A 16,702-nucleotide genomic window follows, 5' to 3' on the forward strand; every position below is an offset into this window, starting at 1 on the left:
GTGGCAAGGTAAATACAATGTAGCAAGTAAAACACTGGAATGGTAGTTTTGCAATGGAAGAATGTGCAAAGTAGAAATAAAAATAATGGGGTGCAAAGGAGCAAAATAAATAAATTAATTAAATACAGTTGGGAAAGAGGTAGTTGTTTGGGCTAAATTATAGGTGGGCTATGTACAGGTGCAGTAATCTGTGAGCTGCTCTGACAGTTGGTGCTTAAAGCTAGTGAGGGAGATAAGTGTTTCCAGTTTCAGAGATTTTTGTAGTTTGTTCTAGTCATTGGCAGCAGAGAACTGGAAAGAGAGGCGGCCAAAGAAAGAATTGGTTTTGGGGGTGACTAGAGAGATATACCTGCAGGAGCGTGTGCTACAGGTGGGAGATGCTATGGTGACCAGCGAGCTGAGATAAGGGGGGACTTTACCTAGCAGGGTCTTGTAGATGACATGGAGCCAGTGGGTTTGGCGACAAGTATGAAGCGAGGGCCAGCCAACGAGAGCGTACAGGTCGCAATGGTGGGTAGTATATGGGGCTTTGGTGACAAAACGGATTGCACTGTGATAGACTGCATCCAATTTGTTGAGTAGGGTTTTGGAGGCTATTTTGTAAATGACATCGCCAAAGTCGAGGATTGGTAGGATGGTCAGTTTTACAAGGATATGTTTGGCAGCATGAGTGAAGGATGTTATGTTGGGGAGATCATTGTTGATGGAACTGTGTAAAATTCTTAGTTGGCGCCTCCCGAGTGGAGCAGCGTTCTAAGGCACTGCAGTGCTAGCTGTGCCACTAGAGATTCTGGGTTCGAGTCCAGGCTCTATTGCAGCCGGCCACGACCAGGAGACTCATGGGGCGGCTAACAATTGCCTCAGCGTCGTCCAGGTTAGGGGAGGATTTGGTCGGCAGGGATGTCCTTGTCCCATTGTGCACTAGCGACTCCTGTGGCGGGCTGGGCGCAGTGCACGCTGACACGGTGGCCAGGTGTACGGTGTTTCCTTCAACACATTGGTGCGGCTGGCTTCCGGGTTAAGCGGGCGTTGTGTCAAGAAGCAGTGCGGCTTGGTTGGGTTGTGTTTTGGAGGACGCACGGCTCTCGACCTTCGCATCTCCCGAGTCCGTACGGGAGTTGCAGCGATGAGACAAGACTGTAACTACCAATTGGATACTACGAAATTGGGGAGAAAAAGGGGTGAAGTATAGGTAGCTCTGGAGTGTAAAATGATTGAAATGCTTGATCTCACGTTTCACATATCTACATGGCTCTTCTGTAGGTGGTTTCTTGGTTTAGCATTGTATAATTTAAGAAGGAATAGAGTCAGACACCATGGATTATTGAGCACATTTCTGCTAGACATAGTGTGAAATGTGTTTTTTACCTCAAAAGGAAATGCATCGATACAACTCAAGCATAGGGTTGTACAGTACTGTAGCGAGGAGGAATGTTCCTATTCCCATTCTAGCTTAAGCGTTACCACACTTAAATTCTACGAGGTGGAGAGGAGGAGAAGAGCAGCAATCGATGAATCTCTCTGGTTGAATGTGCCTGACAATTTTGTGACTTTTCTTCGCTTTAGAGCCTTATAGTGGAAATTCAACATGCTCTCCTCAAGTTAAATAATTGTTATGTATCTTGGGAAGCAGAAGAAAAGAAGTGGGTGTTTTGTATTTGTAAAGATTTTGTCAGCAGTTAAGGTGGCTGTAGTGTGGGCTGTATTATGGAGACAGAGGGTTTAGGTGTAAAGAGCCCTGCTTGGGAGACAATCTTGACACGCCGATTAAACACATCTAATTAGCTTTCTGTTCATCCTCAATGCTTTCACTGACTCGATGACATCACCTTCCCAAGTGCTTCTGTTTTCTACTATCCTTTGTGCTTTTCTACTACATGGTGTATCTTCTACCTCTCATGTCGGCCTACACACTGTAAACACTTCCCAGAAGCACTTGGGAAGGTGATGTCATCGAGTCAGTAAAAGCACTGAGGTTGAACAGAAAGCTAATTAGATGTGTTTAATCGGCGTGTTAAGATTGTCTCCCAAGCAGGGCTCTTTACACCTAAACCCTCTGTGTCTCCATACTACAGCCCATAATATCTCCTTATGTAACACAACACGTAAACACATGCATGCACACAGACTCCCAAACTGTTCACTCAAAAAACTAAAAAATAATCAATTAGATGAAAGAACACAGGAGAGTTGGTTAACCTTTCACCGCTGCCTGTGAACCCAGAACCATTATCATTCTGGCTCAATGGCTCACTCTCTATAGCAAGTCAATATGTTGATTTGGCAGCAGCCCACAGGATCAAGCACAGGGAGCAAACAGGACTGGTCTTCTGCCAGTACAGAATTCAACCTCAGGCCTCGTATTGTAATGCATCTTCTCCTGGAGAGAACGCAGGCTTTTTAAGCACCCTGAAGGTTATAATGGTTATTGGTTTTTAGCATCTTTTGATGTTGACTTCCCAGATAGAGAAAGGCTGAGTAATGCTGATATTTTTTATTGTGTGAAATTGTTCTGAAGTGTTCAGTGACCCACTGGAATTCAACTGCCTCAGAAAATGTTTGCTATTTAGCCATGTATAGCCCAAACATCAGGTTAAGAACATTATGCCGAAGCCTTGAGGTTACTTGGCAGGCTTCCTGCTGCAAGATGGTAATCTTGCAAATATGAATAGAATCAGGATGAAATTATGAATATTTTCTGTAAATAAATATGTGTTTTAGCTGCTTGGTAGATGCCTCGTAAATATTTTGGGATGCGCCTCTGGCAAAGTATGATAATGACAGAATGAAAAACAAATGTGTTATTGTTTTATATTTTGAAACAACTTCAATTTCATACATAGTCTTAACAATTGATGAGCTGAAATAAATTCATCAGCAATGATAACATAAAGTACATGTACAACTTTGTTCATAGGGACTTTTTGGTTCTACTGCATTGTGTAGCTCAATTTGTTTTCTTTGTCTTATCTTATTTGCAGGTAATGTTGTTTTCCTGGGACTCCTTCCAGGCTATATGTACCATGTGGCCAATGAGGTGTATCTAATGGCTAATGGTTCTTTCATTTGGTTGAACATATGGAATCCACCATGTTATATTTCATGCTACATCTGACAGCCATTACTACACGTGGAGATGTTGATTACTGATGAAAGACTATTAGTGAATATGTAAACTGTATCCGTCCCCCATGTATTTTACAGAATGCACTCAAGCAGATAATTGTTTCATTCCATAGCTTTTAGGCATGCAAGACCTGACAAGCACTCTTAACTAAACAGACAGTATTCTATTCTATTCTAATGAAAACTTATCATACCCTGAATCAGAGTGACATCGACTAGACTCCTTGTCATTTTGATTCATTCACTTTCTAATTAACCTGACCAAATCATCCGTATGCTGAATGTGCAACAAAACATTGATGACAAGTTGACAACGAGATTGCTTACAGGTGGTTGTTGACTCCACATAAGGATGAATCCCGCATAAAAAGCTATGTTAATTGTCAATTGGTTAGTGCAAATCTTAATGATGTGTATTGGTCTGAATTTCTGAACCTTAACATGCCCTTGGCCTCTTTCTTTAAAGATGAGAAGAAAACATTTTTCACGTGTCACCTGAGAAAACAACCCTCACACTTACAGGAAGAAACTCAATCTTTGTCACCTAAGGAATCGTGTGCTTCGAAGTGTCTCTCCATCTCATCTCTCATTCCTATTTCCCATAGAGCATCTAGTCTTGATCCAAAATTAAAGGCCATTTTAAAACGGTTGCCTTTCCAGCTTGAGTCTTCGTTCTCCTGACTGAGAGGTGACAGGGGAGATTCTCTGATCCCAGGCCCTGAAGTTAGAGATAGTGAGCTTATCTGATCTGTGCAGTGACTCCCATCACACTGGTCCCAACAGTTGAGTCCAACACAAAGCTTTAAGGCCTCCACGTACATGTGAGAGACTCTCCACTCTAACAAATGGGAAAGAGAGATGAGATGGAGAGACACTTCGAAGCACACGATTCCTTAGGTGACAAAGATTGAGTTTCTTCCTGTAAGTGTGAGGGTTGTTTTCTCAGGTGACGTGTGAAAAATGTTTTCTTCCCATCTAATGTTATCTTCTTCTGTTATCACATAATCGTGGCATTCCTACTGAGAGTGCTACTGAGTATAATGGTAGATAGTGTTGTTCTTGCTTCATGAGCATGCTGATGCTATCTGGGAAGGCCCCAGTGCTGGTGCCGAAGGGAAATCAGTACAAAACAGAGCTGCGGGTGCTTGTTAAGCTATACACATCAACCCCATCCATTAATTCATAGCACTGTGGGGTTAAGGTGACACAGCAATCAACGACATGCACACCAATGATGCGACAGCATCCCACTGTAATTTGATCTACCCGTTTTTCCTTTCAGGGAGGTTCCGTTCAGAACAGGAAATCGAAGAGATGCCTTGAGCTGGTGGCCAGCAATGACAACGAGTTCGGGTACCAGCTTGTCCTTCAAAAATGCACTGGACAGAAATGGTCCATCACCAACACACTGCCTGGCAGTGCCCTATGATGAGCCCCTCTGAGAGAACACTGGTCAAATATACTGGAGCACACTGGACTGGATGGGGTGCTTACTCTGTTACTCCTCTGGATTTTCTGTTGTGGATAAAGGAGAATGGTGTATGGTTAATGACAGTCATTGGAGCACCATGATGTCTTTTGTTCACCAGTTGACATCACATGATAAATGTTAAACATTTTCTTTTGCCTATGGATCAGCCATAGATGGTTGATATTGTTCATTATGAGATACTACAACGTTATGAAACATATTTTGTGAAGAGTGTAGTTGGTTTTCTGTTGACTTGAAGGTTGTACTGGGTTCTATATGTTCATTGTTGTACTTGGTACATAACTGCTACCGTGTAGCAAGCATTTCAAAAAGTTCTCTGCTGTTTTCTTTTCTTCTAGTGTCTCAGGTTTGTAGGATAAGTTTATTATGCGATTAAGCTGTACAGTTTTGGGGAAATGCCAACATGTTGGAATATATATATATGAAAATAATATACTATTTTCTAAGTGTAAATATTCAAAATATTTATAATATATGCCAGTAAAAGAACTGATACTACATGAATGTGTGGTACTGTGGTTTTTTTTCCAATGGTACAATATTGAGTGTGCCCTTTCCATGTAAACAGCCACCAGCTGTCCCATATGTGCGTATGGTCCCATGTGACACAAGGCAAATGTCATGTTATCAAAATGAATGTGTGTTTTTCCCCTAAAGCTCATGCCTTTAAGGTTACAGCTCTCTCAACATACAGAAGTTAATCATTTATGTTCACTATTTAATGGTAGCTGATTACACAAATTATATTAATGATCACATACAGATGTAGGATCTTAATTTGATCACTCTTTTGTTGCTGAGAATTTTCCTGCACAACAGGAACTTGTAGTGTATTCAAGGTTTAAAAAAGCTTCTGAAGTGTGTAATTGCCTCTCTAAAATGTCAGACTTGATTTGGCCTAACGAAAAATAATCCACTTAACTATTCACATTTTCTGTTGCTGCAGGATTATTTTCAAATGAATATCCTACATGTGTCATTTTTTTATGGTTTTGTACAGTAATGTAACAACATTTTGCGAGCACACACATAAGCACAGGGAGAACATTTGAGAACTGGCATCTAATCAGTTTCTCACAGAAGCAGACAGCAGTCTAGAATCAGGGCTTGTTTCTGTCGAAGCCTTTCTCTTCTGACTGTTGTGTGTACCAGGGGAGGAGAGGAGTGGCGCATTCGGTTTTCAACATGCCAGTCCTCGTTAGCATCCACATGCATGCTGGGCCAGGGGAGTCATGCCAATATACACTACTGTTCAAAAGTTTGGGGTCACTTAGAAATGTCCTTATTTCTATTTAAGAAAAGCTCTTTTTTTTTTTGTCCATAAAAATAACATCAGATTGATCAAGAATACAGTGCAGACATTGTTAATGTTGTAAATGACTATTGTAGCTGGAAACAACAGATTTTTTAAAGATTTTTTTATGGAATATCTACATAGGTGTACAGAGGCCCATTATCAGCAACCATCACTCCTGTGTTCCAATAGCACGTTGTGTTAGCTAATCCAAGTTTATAATTTTAAAAGGCTAATTGATCATTAGAAAAAGCCTTTTGCAATTCTGTTAGCACAGCTGAAAACGGTTGTGCTGATTAAATAAACAATAAAACTGTCCTTCTTTAGACTGGTTAAGTATCTGGAGCATCATCATTTGTGGTTTTGATTCCAGGCTCAAAATGGCCAGAAACAAAGAACTCTCTTCTGAAACTCGTCAATCTATTCTTGTTCTGAGAAATGAAGGCTATTCCATGAAGATAAATTGCCAAGAAACTGAAGATCTCGTACAACGCTGGCTCTAACCAGAATAGAAAGAGGAGTGGGAGGCCCCGATGCGCAACTGAGCAAGAGGACAAGTACATTAGTGTCTAGTTTGAGAAACAGACGCCTCACAAGTCCTCAACTGGCAGCTTCATTAAGTAGTACCCACAAAATACCAGTCTCAACGTCAACAGTGAAGAGGCAACCTTCGGGATGCTGGCCTAGGCAGAGTTGCAAAGAAAAAAGCCATATCTCAGACTGGCCAATAAAAATAAAAGATTAAGATGGGCAAAAGAACACAGACACTGGACAGAGGAACTCTGCCTAGAAGGCTAGCATCCCGGAGTTGCCTCCTAACTGTTGATGTTGAGACTGGTGTTTTGCGGGTACTGCTTCTGGTTAGAGACAGTTTGCGCTGTGAAGGGAGTAGTACATAGCGTTGTATGAGATCTTCAGTTTCTTGTCAATTTCTCGCATGGAATAGCCTTCATTTCTCAGAAGAAGAATAGACTGACGAGTTTCAGAATAAAGTTATTTGTTTCTGGCTATTTTGAGCCCACAAATGCTGATGCTCTAGATACTCAACTAGTCTAAAGACCAATTTTATTGTTTCTTTAATCAGACCAACAGTTTTCAGCTGTGCTAACATAATAGCAAAAGTGTTTTCTAATGATCAATTAGCCTTTTAAAATGATAAACTTGGATTCGCTAACACAACGTCGATTGGAACACAGGAGTGATTGTTGCTGATAATGGGCCTCTGTACGCCTATGTAGATATTCCATAAAAAAATCTGCCGTTTCCAGCTGCAATAGTCATTTACAACATTAACAATGTCTACACTGTATTTCTGATCAATTTGATATTTTAATGGACAAAAAATGTGCTTTTCTTTCAAAAACAAGGACATTTCTATGTGGCCCCAAACGTTCGAACGGTAGTGTACATGCAAACCCACTTCCTTCGCTAACAGATTTAAATCCGGAAAATATTTTTGTGCATTCTCAAATTCAAAACGGAATTGATTTCCCAAAGGTTGGGAGTTGATATGCACAAATGTTCTCATATCTGGAATACCATAATCTTGTCACAGTAGTTGTATTGTAGTTGTATTGCTCTAAATTCATAAACTAATGCGGAACCACATACAGTGAACTCTTCAAACAGATTTCACCAAGTGAGATATTCAAATCTTTAAATCTCAGCGTGACATTGAGTTATTTATGACACTGGAGCTCTTCTTGTTAACGCATACAGTAGGTGGCTTTTTTGCATAATGTTAATCATGAATGATTAAAACCTTTCAGATGACCATAATGATGAGATAGCACCTGCTTTGAAATGGCCTCTTCATACTCACAGTAAAAGCATTAGGATTTACATACCATTTCATGAATTAAAGCCAAATAAATGGAAGTGTGATTTATTACATGACAATAACATGGACCTGTTCAATCAATCCCAGTAACAGTGTTTCTAAGATGACAAAAAAACACGTGCATCATATGAGAAATGGTATTGTTATCGTACAGATATCGTACAAACTTTACATAAAGATACTGGTTGCATTCCTGGATACGTCACTGAGTAATAACCATCTTGCTTTGAACACTGAAAAATTCTTCCAATATCTCAAAATGCGGGTTTGATGATTCTATGAATGGCATCGCTCCTTGTTTTTTAGTTCATCTGAAAACCAGAGCTTTCTGAGAAATCTAGAATTCCTAACCCAATAAAGCAGTGGTGTCCTTGGTCTGTGTGCGTGAGACAGTCCCATTACCCTTACCCACATTTATAATTCAGGTTTCTGCCTCTTGGGAGAAAGGCAATGAGAGAGTGCACCTCGATAATCATGCACACTCGCAGTTACTGCTGCCCCTGACACAGCCGCAATAAAACAGACTGAGAGAGATATATTCTTGGCACAAAACAAGCCCACTATGGGGGAATCAGAAAAGGTTTGGGTAGCATATGGAAGGAGTCGGAGCCTTGTCTGAATTGAGAAATAATAAATGTCCCACAGGACTCACTGGAGGAGAGAGTTTATCAGTTGTGGATCCTGCAGGTAAGGTACAGGTGGCTAAGTGAAGTAGAAGAACCACCACAGGAGGGCCCAGGGGATACGAGAACTGGGGCTGGTAATGGGGGGCCAACTTTCAATTGAAAATTCAATTAAATCCTGCTCAAAGTAAAGTCCTTTGTCATCTCTATTTCGCATATATATCATAAGCTTACTGAGCTGTAAAAGAGACAGATTTATAGTCAAATAGCTTTACTCTGGTTTAGTGTGACCCTACATCCAACACATAGTGAAATGTCCCTGTTAGTTATTTTCCAAATCTAAAGTGCATTTTACCCATACCATCTCTTCGAGGATGTTTCATGTTGCCAGTGGTGTAAAGTACTTAAGTAGTACTTTAAAATATTTTTACTTAAGTAGTTTTTGGGGGTATCTGAACTTTACTTTGCTATTTATATTTTTGACTACTTTTACTTCACTACAGTCCTAAAGAAAATATACTTTTTACTCCATACATTTTCCCTGACAACCCAAAGTACTCGTTACATTTTGAATGCTTAGCTGGACAGGAAAATTGTCTAATTCACGCACTTATCAAGAGAACACGTGATATTCCCTACTGCCTATGGTCTAGTGGACTCACTAAACACAAATGCATCTTTTGTAGATAATGTGTGAGTGTTGGAGTGTGCCCTTGTACAGTTTTAAAACAAGAAAATGGTTTGCTTAATTTAAGGAATTTGAAATTATTTGTACTTGTACTTCTACATTTGATCCTTTTTCTTTTTTTTAATTTAATTTTATTGTTACCCCCTTTTCTTGGTATCCAATTGTTAGTAGCTACTATCTTGTCTCATCGCTACAACTCCAGTATGGGCTCGGGAGAGACGAAGGTTGAAAGTCATGCATCCTCCGATACACAACCCAACCAAGCCGCACTGCTTCTTAACACAGCGCGCATCCAACCCGGAAGCCAGCCGCACCAATGTGTCGGAGGAAACACCGTGCACCTGGCAACCTTGGTTAGCGCGCACTGCGCCCGGCCCGTCTATGGGTTGCTGGTGCGATGAGACAAGGATATCCCTACCGGCTAAACCCTCCCTAACCCGTACAAAGATATGCCAATTGTGCGTCGCCCCACAGACCTCCCGTTCGCGGCCGGTTACGACAGAGCCTGGGCACGAACCCAGAGTCTCTGGTGGCACAGCTGGCGCTGCAGTACAGCGCCCTTAACCACTACGCCACCTGGGAGGCCCTATATTTGGTACTTAAGTATATTTTTGCAATTGCATTTACTTTTGATACTTAAGTATATTTAAAACCAAGTACTTTTAGACTTTTACTCAAGTAATATTTTACTGGGTGACTCACTTTTACTTGAGTAACTTTCTATGAAGGTATCTTTACTTTTACTCAGGTATGACAATTGGGTACTTTTTCAACCACTGCATGTTGCCATAGTAACGTTGCTTAATTTAAGTCACCTATTTTCAGATCCCAAGCCGTCACACCAGAGGTGAACATACAAACTCAACAAATCCATATTTCCTGCTGATACAGGATTAATATCTGACCTTTTAATATTATGCTTGAATGCCTTGAGCTATGCACAGCAACTGACTGACAAACATCTTATATCTGCATAGACTATGGTCTGTGTGTGGTACAAAAGGGACATGGAGATAGTAAAAGAGCATTCACGAGGCGTGCTGTGTGCTATGCGCTGATGGATAGCTTTCCGGAGGTTCACAATTATTAAAAAGACAACCACAATAGCATGCAGTACTATCAGCTTGTTTGAGGTTAGGCACCCCTTGCACATCTCAGACCAGACACAAACCATATCTGAAGTGAATTGAAGCCTTGCAACTCATCCATGAACTACTCTGAAGTATTTTTCTAGTCCTTTCCCATTTCCTCACTGTTTTGACAGTGCTCGTTTCGATTGGACATCCACTAGTGCAACTTCAAAGCTCCTCCAAAGCAAATGTCAGATTGTCTGTCATGATCAGAAGAATGATACAGCAAGTTGTTGAAGCAGCCAGTGTCAGTTTCTCTGCTCCAAACAGAGCAATGAGGCTGAATATTACGGCTTTCTGTATTTGTCAGACTGCTGGATCATCACAGAGGCAGAGGGAGCCCCGATAAGTGATAAGGCTAATTTCCTGTGCCACACTTTATTTATGCTTATGGATTACAGCAGTAAGGTTGGATGACAGTGTACATTTACACAAGGAATACACAGACAGTATGTCTGTACACCTCAATTACTGCCTAACAACCATTTTGCTGTTTGACGGCGCCTGCAGTGACGGATTGTGCCATTGCCCAATGGAATGGTGTTTGAATAAAGAGTTCCAATCCTCTAAATAAAGGTTGGCTTGTCTTTTTATACCAGTGCATTTTGCATTTGTTCTTTTGCCAAGTCTTACTGTATACATTTCTATAGTTACTGTACCAGTCCTCCAATTGCACCAAACCCTCCTATGGACTGTTGTGAAATTACTTTTCTCTTGTATATAACCACACCTTGTGTTAAGCTCTGTGTGAATAAATCAAGCTGTAAATTACCCAGGTATCTTGGCGTCATGAAGCAGACAGATTTGGAGCAAGTCTGGAAACTGAATTCGTTACATACTGAGAGGAGAGAGAATCTTTAAAAGAGTCAGCGTTTCTCTGTTCAGTATGAGCTCATCACTTGGAGAGACTATCCTGGGAGGCAATATAAAGAGTGAGTGGATCTTTATTGAAATAAATAGACATGCACACAGCTCAGAAAACCTCTCAACACAACCAAATATCAATTGAAATTAGTGTGAAGGAATATTTTAGACTTTGTTGCTGTACTGAAATGTTTGATCTCAAATACACTGACCCAAAATTCAAAATTAATCATAGATTACCTCTTAGGCAAACGGCACCTTTCAAGTTGGAGTTCAATATTTCAATGGTATTTACTTTGCAGGGATAAAGACCCATTTTATGACCACCTGGTGGTGAACTTCTCTCGGCTGTGCACACAATACAATAAGCCCTAATCCTCTGTATATTGCAGTTGCAAACCCATCAATACTTCTGAAAGGCCTTGTGACTCAATTATCAGCTTCATAAAATACATTGCTTATGGCATTGAAACTCATAATGTGCTTCCTGGCAATACGGTTTAGAGTCCTAGTTTGCACAATGATTTGTAAATGTCTGAGTCATTTCTCAGTTCCAGGACAAGACTCATGAAAGTAAACATCAACCTGCAATTTACGAGGGAAAGAAAAACAGGCCTTTATCATGGATAGATGATAACTGAAAGCCATACACTGCAACTTCGAAGAAATCCATTCGTTTATACATTCAGAGTACAGGGGAGGTCTAACCCCCCATAAGAAGACTGACAGTTTTCATAGTGGTGGGAGTAGATAGGGGGGCAGGTCAGCTCAATCACTGAGGCAGTGTTTTCATACAGCTGAGCTAAGATTTGCTTTAATTGGATAGGTCAGGAATACATTTGTCAGCACATCCCCATGCTTGTGTCAAGTAGGGATCACATAACAGTGATATGGGATGAACAGATACAAACAGAAGGCAACACTAAATGATGCCTCCTACTAGGCTGGCCTTCTAAGGCTGACATGACCCGGAGCCAAAAGATTTAAACAGAGGTTAGAAACTTAGCCTACAATAGAAATTGGCTGCCTGTGTACTGTATGTATGATATGATTTGATTTAGGTTTAATCTTGGACAGATATTGCAACCTGAGTAATCATGCTCACTGTGTATACTAGACAAGGACCAAATCTCACCACAGCATTAATCACATTCATATTGTGGTTTGTATTGTCAAACAATATGAACAATTCCACAGAGACAGATGCCTCAGTAGGAGCCAGGAGGTGTGTGTTATGAGGTAGTGTCTATATGGGTAATTTCAAGTGTGATCACCCCAGGTTCTCTTTCATTCGTCGCTTCTCCTGACTTTCGATGATTGTCTGATGGCTGCGATCCAAAACACAATAGGGGAAACTGTGGCATGGAGGACGGAGCGTTACCTTTGTATTAATATGCTGATAGAACTATGTGTGATAACAAGCTCCATGCCTCATAGATGCTGCAGTATTACTCTCCGCGGTGCAGGTTTTATCATCCTCATCCCGCTAATGCAACCTGGCTGCAGAACTGATTAGGCTGCCTGCAGACAAACCTGCCCTCTGACACATTGTTTCAGATTAGCAGTTTCCCAGGGAGCAAATTGCCCACAAGCCAGAAGATGATAGCTTTTGATATGACAAAAGAAGGTTCAGGTCTTAAACTATGTGTTGCCCATTGTTACCCATAAATACAATTAGATTATAGAATATAATAGCTATTGAGATTTCAGTGTGTGAGATTGTGTTTTATTACCTCCGCTGAACAAAACATACAGTATACAGTGTATATTGTATATATATACGACTGTACATTGCTGTACTCGGGGTTAACAATGCAATTGTATTGATTATGAAAAGGAGTTATGGTTTGACAATGTTAAAGAAAACAGAAATGGCACTCTCTAAACATTCATTTACAGACATGCCGATCATTTTAGTGTTGGGTAGAAGAATAGAGTCAAATAGGAGAAGCCTCTAGGTCAAAACCATACAAACACTTGGCATAGATTTAATATGCCTCTCACTCCTCCTTCCTCACTGAGACCATTTGACCTGAGTAGCATGAAACACAGAGGCATTAACAGTGAGCAGCTCTGATGTTGTTTCCTTGGCCGGAACAAGGGATGCGACTGATGCTGAGATAGTTTGATATGCTAATGATATCTGTCAGGAGAAAACTGTAAGCAGAGGAGGGTGTTTGCTACTGCACAACAGTGGGCAAGGTCACACACACACACACACACACACACACACACACACACACACACACACACACACACACACACACACACACACACACACACACACACCAATATGCAAGTACAAAATATTGATCCATGCCAGCACTTTACCCAGAGAGACAAAGAATGTGTCTCTCTGGGTGACACAGAGAGAGAGAGGGGAGAAAAGAAGAAGTCATTACTGTAATTCATTTGGGATGATGTGCTCATATCAGCACTAAGACACAGTAATGGAAGCCCTTGGAGTTTGGACTGTGGAATGACCAGAAGGACTGCCAGCCAGGGAAGGATGAAGTGCAAGGCCAAGTGCTGTGAGGTCATTCAGAGTGGTGGTCATAGTGACAGCATGGGCTTTGATTTTACCCAGCAGTTTATCAAACATATTGATCACTGAGCCTGCATTGAGCTGCACATTGTGTCCTTGCCACATCTCATGAGAGAGCTCGTTTGGATGGGCCAGGATTATTTCTTTGCCTGTTGTAGTATTGTGAGATAGATATTGTGACAGGCATCGCCAGCCTTGACAAACACTCTGTGTGTGTGTGTGTGTGTGTGTGTGTGTGTGTGTGTGTGTGTGTGTGTGTGTGTGTGTGTGTGTGTGTGTGTGTGAGAGAAGTGGCTGTTTGAAGAGGCAGGCAGACACGGTGGTCCCTCTGCGTCTGCCTGCTACACCGCCTGTCTGTCTACAGGAATGGAGCACCCAGAGAATTAGGCCACTGCCAGGGGGATGACAGCTCAGTGACACACCACTCCAACAGCATAACACCACGTCTGAAAATGTCTTATTCTGTCAAACAATCTGTTTGTTGTACTTGAATGAACTCTAATATGCGATAAATGGTGGTGAGTTTTGGAATGTTTTGAGTTGAGTAATAATCAAGGTAACAGACACATCTCAGTTTTTGTTGTTGTTGTAGAGTTAGGTACATACATACAGTATCACTAAGTGCACAGAGTATCAAATATTAGGCTAGACTAAAGTGTATTATAACGTTTTATTCATCCCTCCTCCTCTCTTCCTCAGTTTAACAGCATGAGTTTTGTCATTATTTGCTTCCTGTTCAATTCACATTTGCTTAAAACATTTGTTCCCTACTGCAATGCATCTTTTTTAAATTATCCTGGAGTCACTCAAAATAGTATCTGAAACAATATATTTAAAGTCACTCATTTGTTGGAGAGAAAAGCCTAAGCCGCAGTAAATTGTTTCCTAAAGGCAAACACACTGAGCAAAATGAATTATACAGTGACTGCACAGAGCCCAGAAGAAAGTGAGAGACAAGCCACCCAGGGAATGAGTACACAAAACTTTCCACATCTCATTTAAATGTAACCTTAGTGCCCATCAGTCTCAATCTCGAGGAAACAAAATCAATAGGAGCTGGGCAAAGCAAATTGAACCAGAGGAAAGAGGAGTGTTAAATTGTCTTCAAGCTTTGTTTCTCTTACATAGTACTTCACCAAACTGGATACGTGTTTAAAGTGTTGTGGATGTCTCTGACTGTGAGTAAGGTACCCGAATCGGAGGGTGCAGATTTGTAATTGACTTCATTAGATAAGGAATTAGGTAAAATCTTAAATGTTTTCCACATCTAATTGGGAATATGAATTAACATATTTGATCTACCCAGAAATGACTTTATTCCATTTTCATTGTAATGCATCCCAGAAATGTCAACTGATGGACACTAAATGCAGGAGTTATCCACTAGATTATTATTTTTACTCATTTTCCATTACACAGTCTGTGTATTCTTCATTATAATTGGATTAAGCTACTGATGTCTATGTTACCCCAGCTTTGTGAGATGAGGGAATATTGGGATCACTTTATTACTCAGGCAACAGGGGGAGAAACATGTTAATGAAAAGATAAACATGAGAGCAGAATTGGAATAAACCTAATATTCTCTCGCAAAAGTTTGTCATTTCCTGTTTTACTTCTGGAGGGAATGCCATTAACAATTGTGATTACCTTTGTGCTAAGGAAGGAAGCGTAGTCTCCTCCCTCACAAACGGAAACTCCCGGCCAAACCCCTCCCTTCCACTAATTTCACCGTATGTATCATGGTCAAAAAGGACATGTTTGTTTTCATGAATTTTTATGATATAGCCAATTTTGACTTTGTGGCTATGGAATTTAGTGGGAAACATTTATCATCCACACCCAGGCTTGAACATCACTGTACCAGTTTAATTCAACGTGAGCCATGACAGATTATCACCGTTTCATCTGTCCACGAGAATCTGTCTTTGAGAGATTATAATAAACTAACAAAAAAAACACTACAAAGTACTGTACTTTAAGTGTTCATCAGTAAAGTGGCTGGGAGCACATCACTGTATAATCGGCAAGAGCTAAGAGAAACAATCCACCCTTTTAATGATCTAAAACCAATATATTGATTTGAAATACAATGTAACTCTCTAACACAGAAAAAGGATAGCCAGTGTTTAGATGCACCAATCAAGCTTAGCCTTCTGGGTGCCTACTATGCTGGGCAGCTGTCTATGGTCCCTTGGCAACCATTGCTCTGATTGTTCAGGTACCTACTTAGATGGGATACTAAATAATTTGCATTCTGTTTATGCATATAATCTTCCATAAAGAAGCCTATATGTTTTCCTCAATGGAATCAGATGTTAAAAAGTAACAACTTGTAAGCCCACCAATAAAGGCATGGAACATAGAGCATCTTCCCCTATATGCAAAATGTACCTTGTTTTGACATAGAAAGCCCATATACAGTTGGAGGGGAGAGTAGCATTCTGATTCCAAGTACAAGTACATGTCAGTAGCTATCACAATATAAAAGTGACCTTGTCCTTGATGAGACAGTAGGAAAGGTGAGAGAGTTTGATTTTACCCAGAAATACAGTTAATTATAGCTGTGGATCAGCCTATCGTAAACAATATTTTGTAATAAAAGTATTCATGCACTTGACTGCTAGTGCAGTTTAGCAAGGGACAAGGACAAGATTAGATGCTGCTATGGGACTGAAGGACAACTCGCCCCCAAAAGACAATCAGTCATCCGTGATAGTCACACCTCCGTGGCAGTCAGATAACGAGGGAGAGGAGCATGGCTGGGTAGAGTTCGCAGGAGGATGAAAGCTCTCTGACAGGACAGAGATAGTGGTCAATAGAGGGGTTGCAGTGATAACAGTGGGCATGTGGCCACAGGAGTGTTTTCTTTGTGTTGCAACTGCTCTGATTGACTTTTATAGTTGTTGTGAGGCTCAGTACAATGCTGAATAGCAGCTTCTTGTGAATGTCTCACTGTGAAGCAAACAATTCCCGTTCAATGAAAAACATTATTGGCAACCAGGGGCGCAACTTTGGTTTTAGAAGTGGGGGGGGACATATCCTGTCAGAGAGTCTGGGGGTTTCCTGCATTTCTACACAATTTAATATGACCCTTTTG

At 40.8% G+C, this 16,702-nt stretch overlaps 1 protein-coding gene across 1 annotated transcript in view; it reads left to right on the forward strand.

Annotated features, from left to right (window-relative positions):
• LOC110506485 (polypeptide N-acetylgalactosaminyltransferase 18) overlaps positions 1 to 5,122 on the forward strand; it is an 84,436-nt gene extending 79,314 nt beyond the window's left edge. The window contains exon 11 of the mRNA XM_021586128.3: positions 4,409 to 5,122. Coding sequence (XP_021441803.2) covers positions 4,409 to 4,555 — 147 coding nt within the window. The 3' untranslated portion in view covers positions 4,556 to 5,122. The remainder of the gene's footprint in view (positions 1 to 4,408) is intronic.
• Positions 5,123 to 16,702: the final 11,580 nt, after the last annotated feature.

Source organism: Oncorhynchus mykiss, chromosome 26 (genome assembly GCF_057628025.1).
Source record: "Oncorhynchus mykiss isolate SJ-2025 chromosome 26, ASM5762802v1, whole genome shotgun sequence".
NCBI classification, from domain to species: domain Eukaryota; kingdom Metazoa; phylum Chordata; class Actinopteri; order Salmoniformes; family Salmonidae; genus Oncorhynchus; species Oncorhynchus mykiss.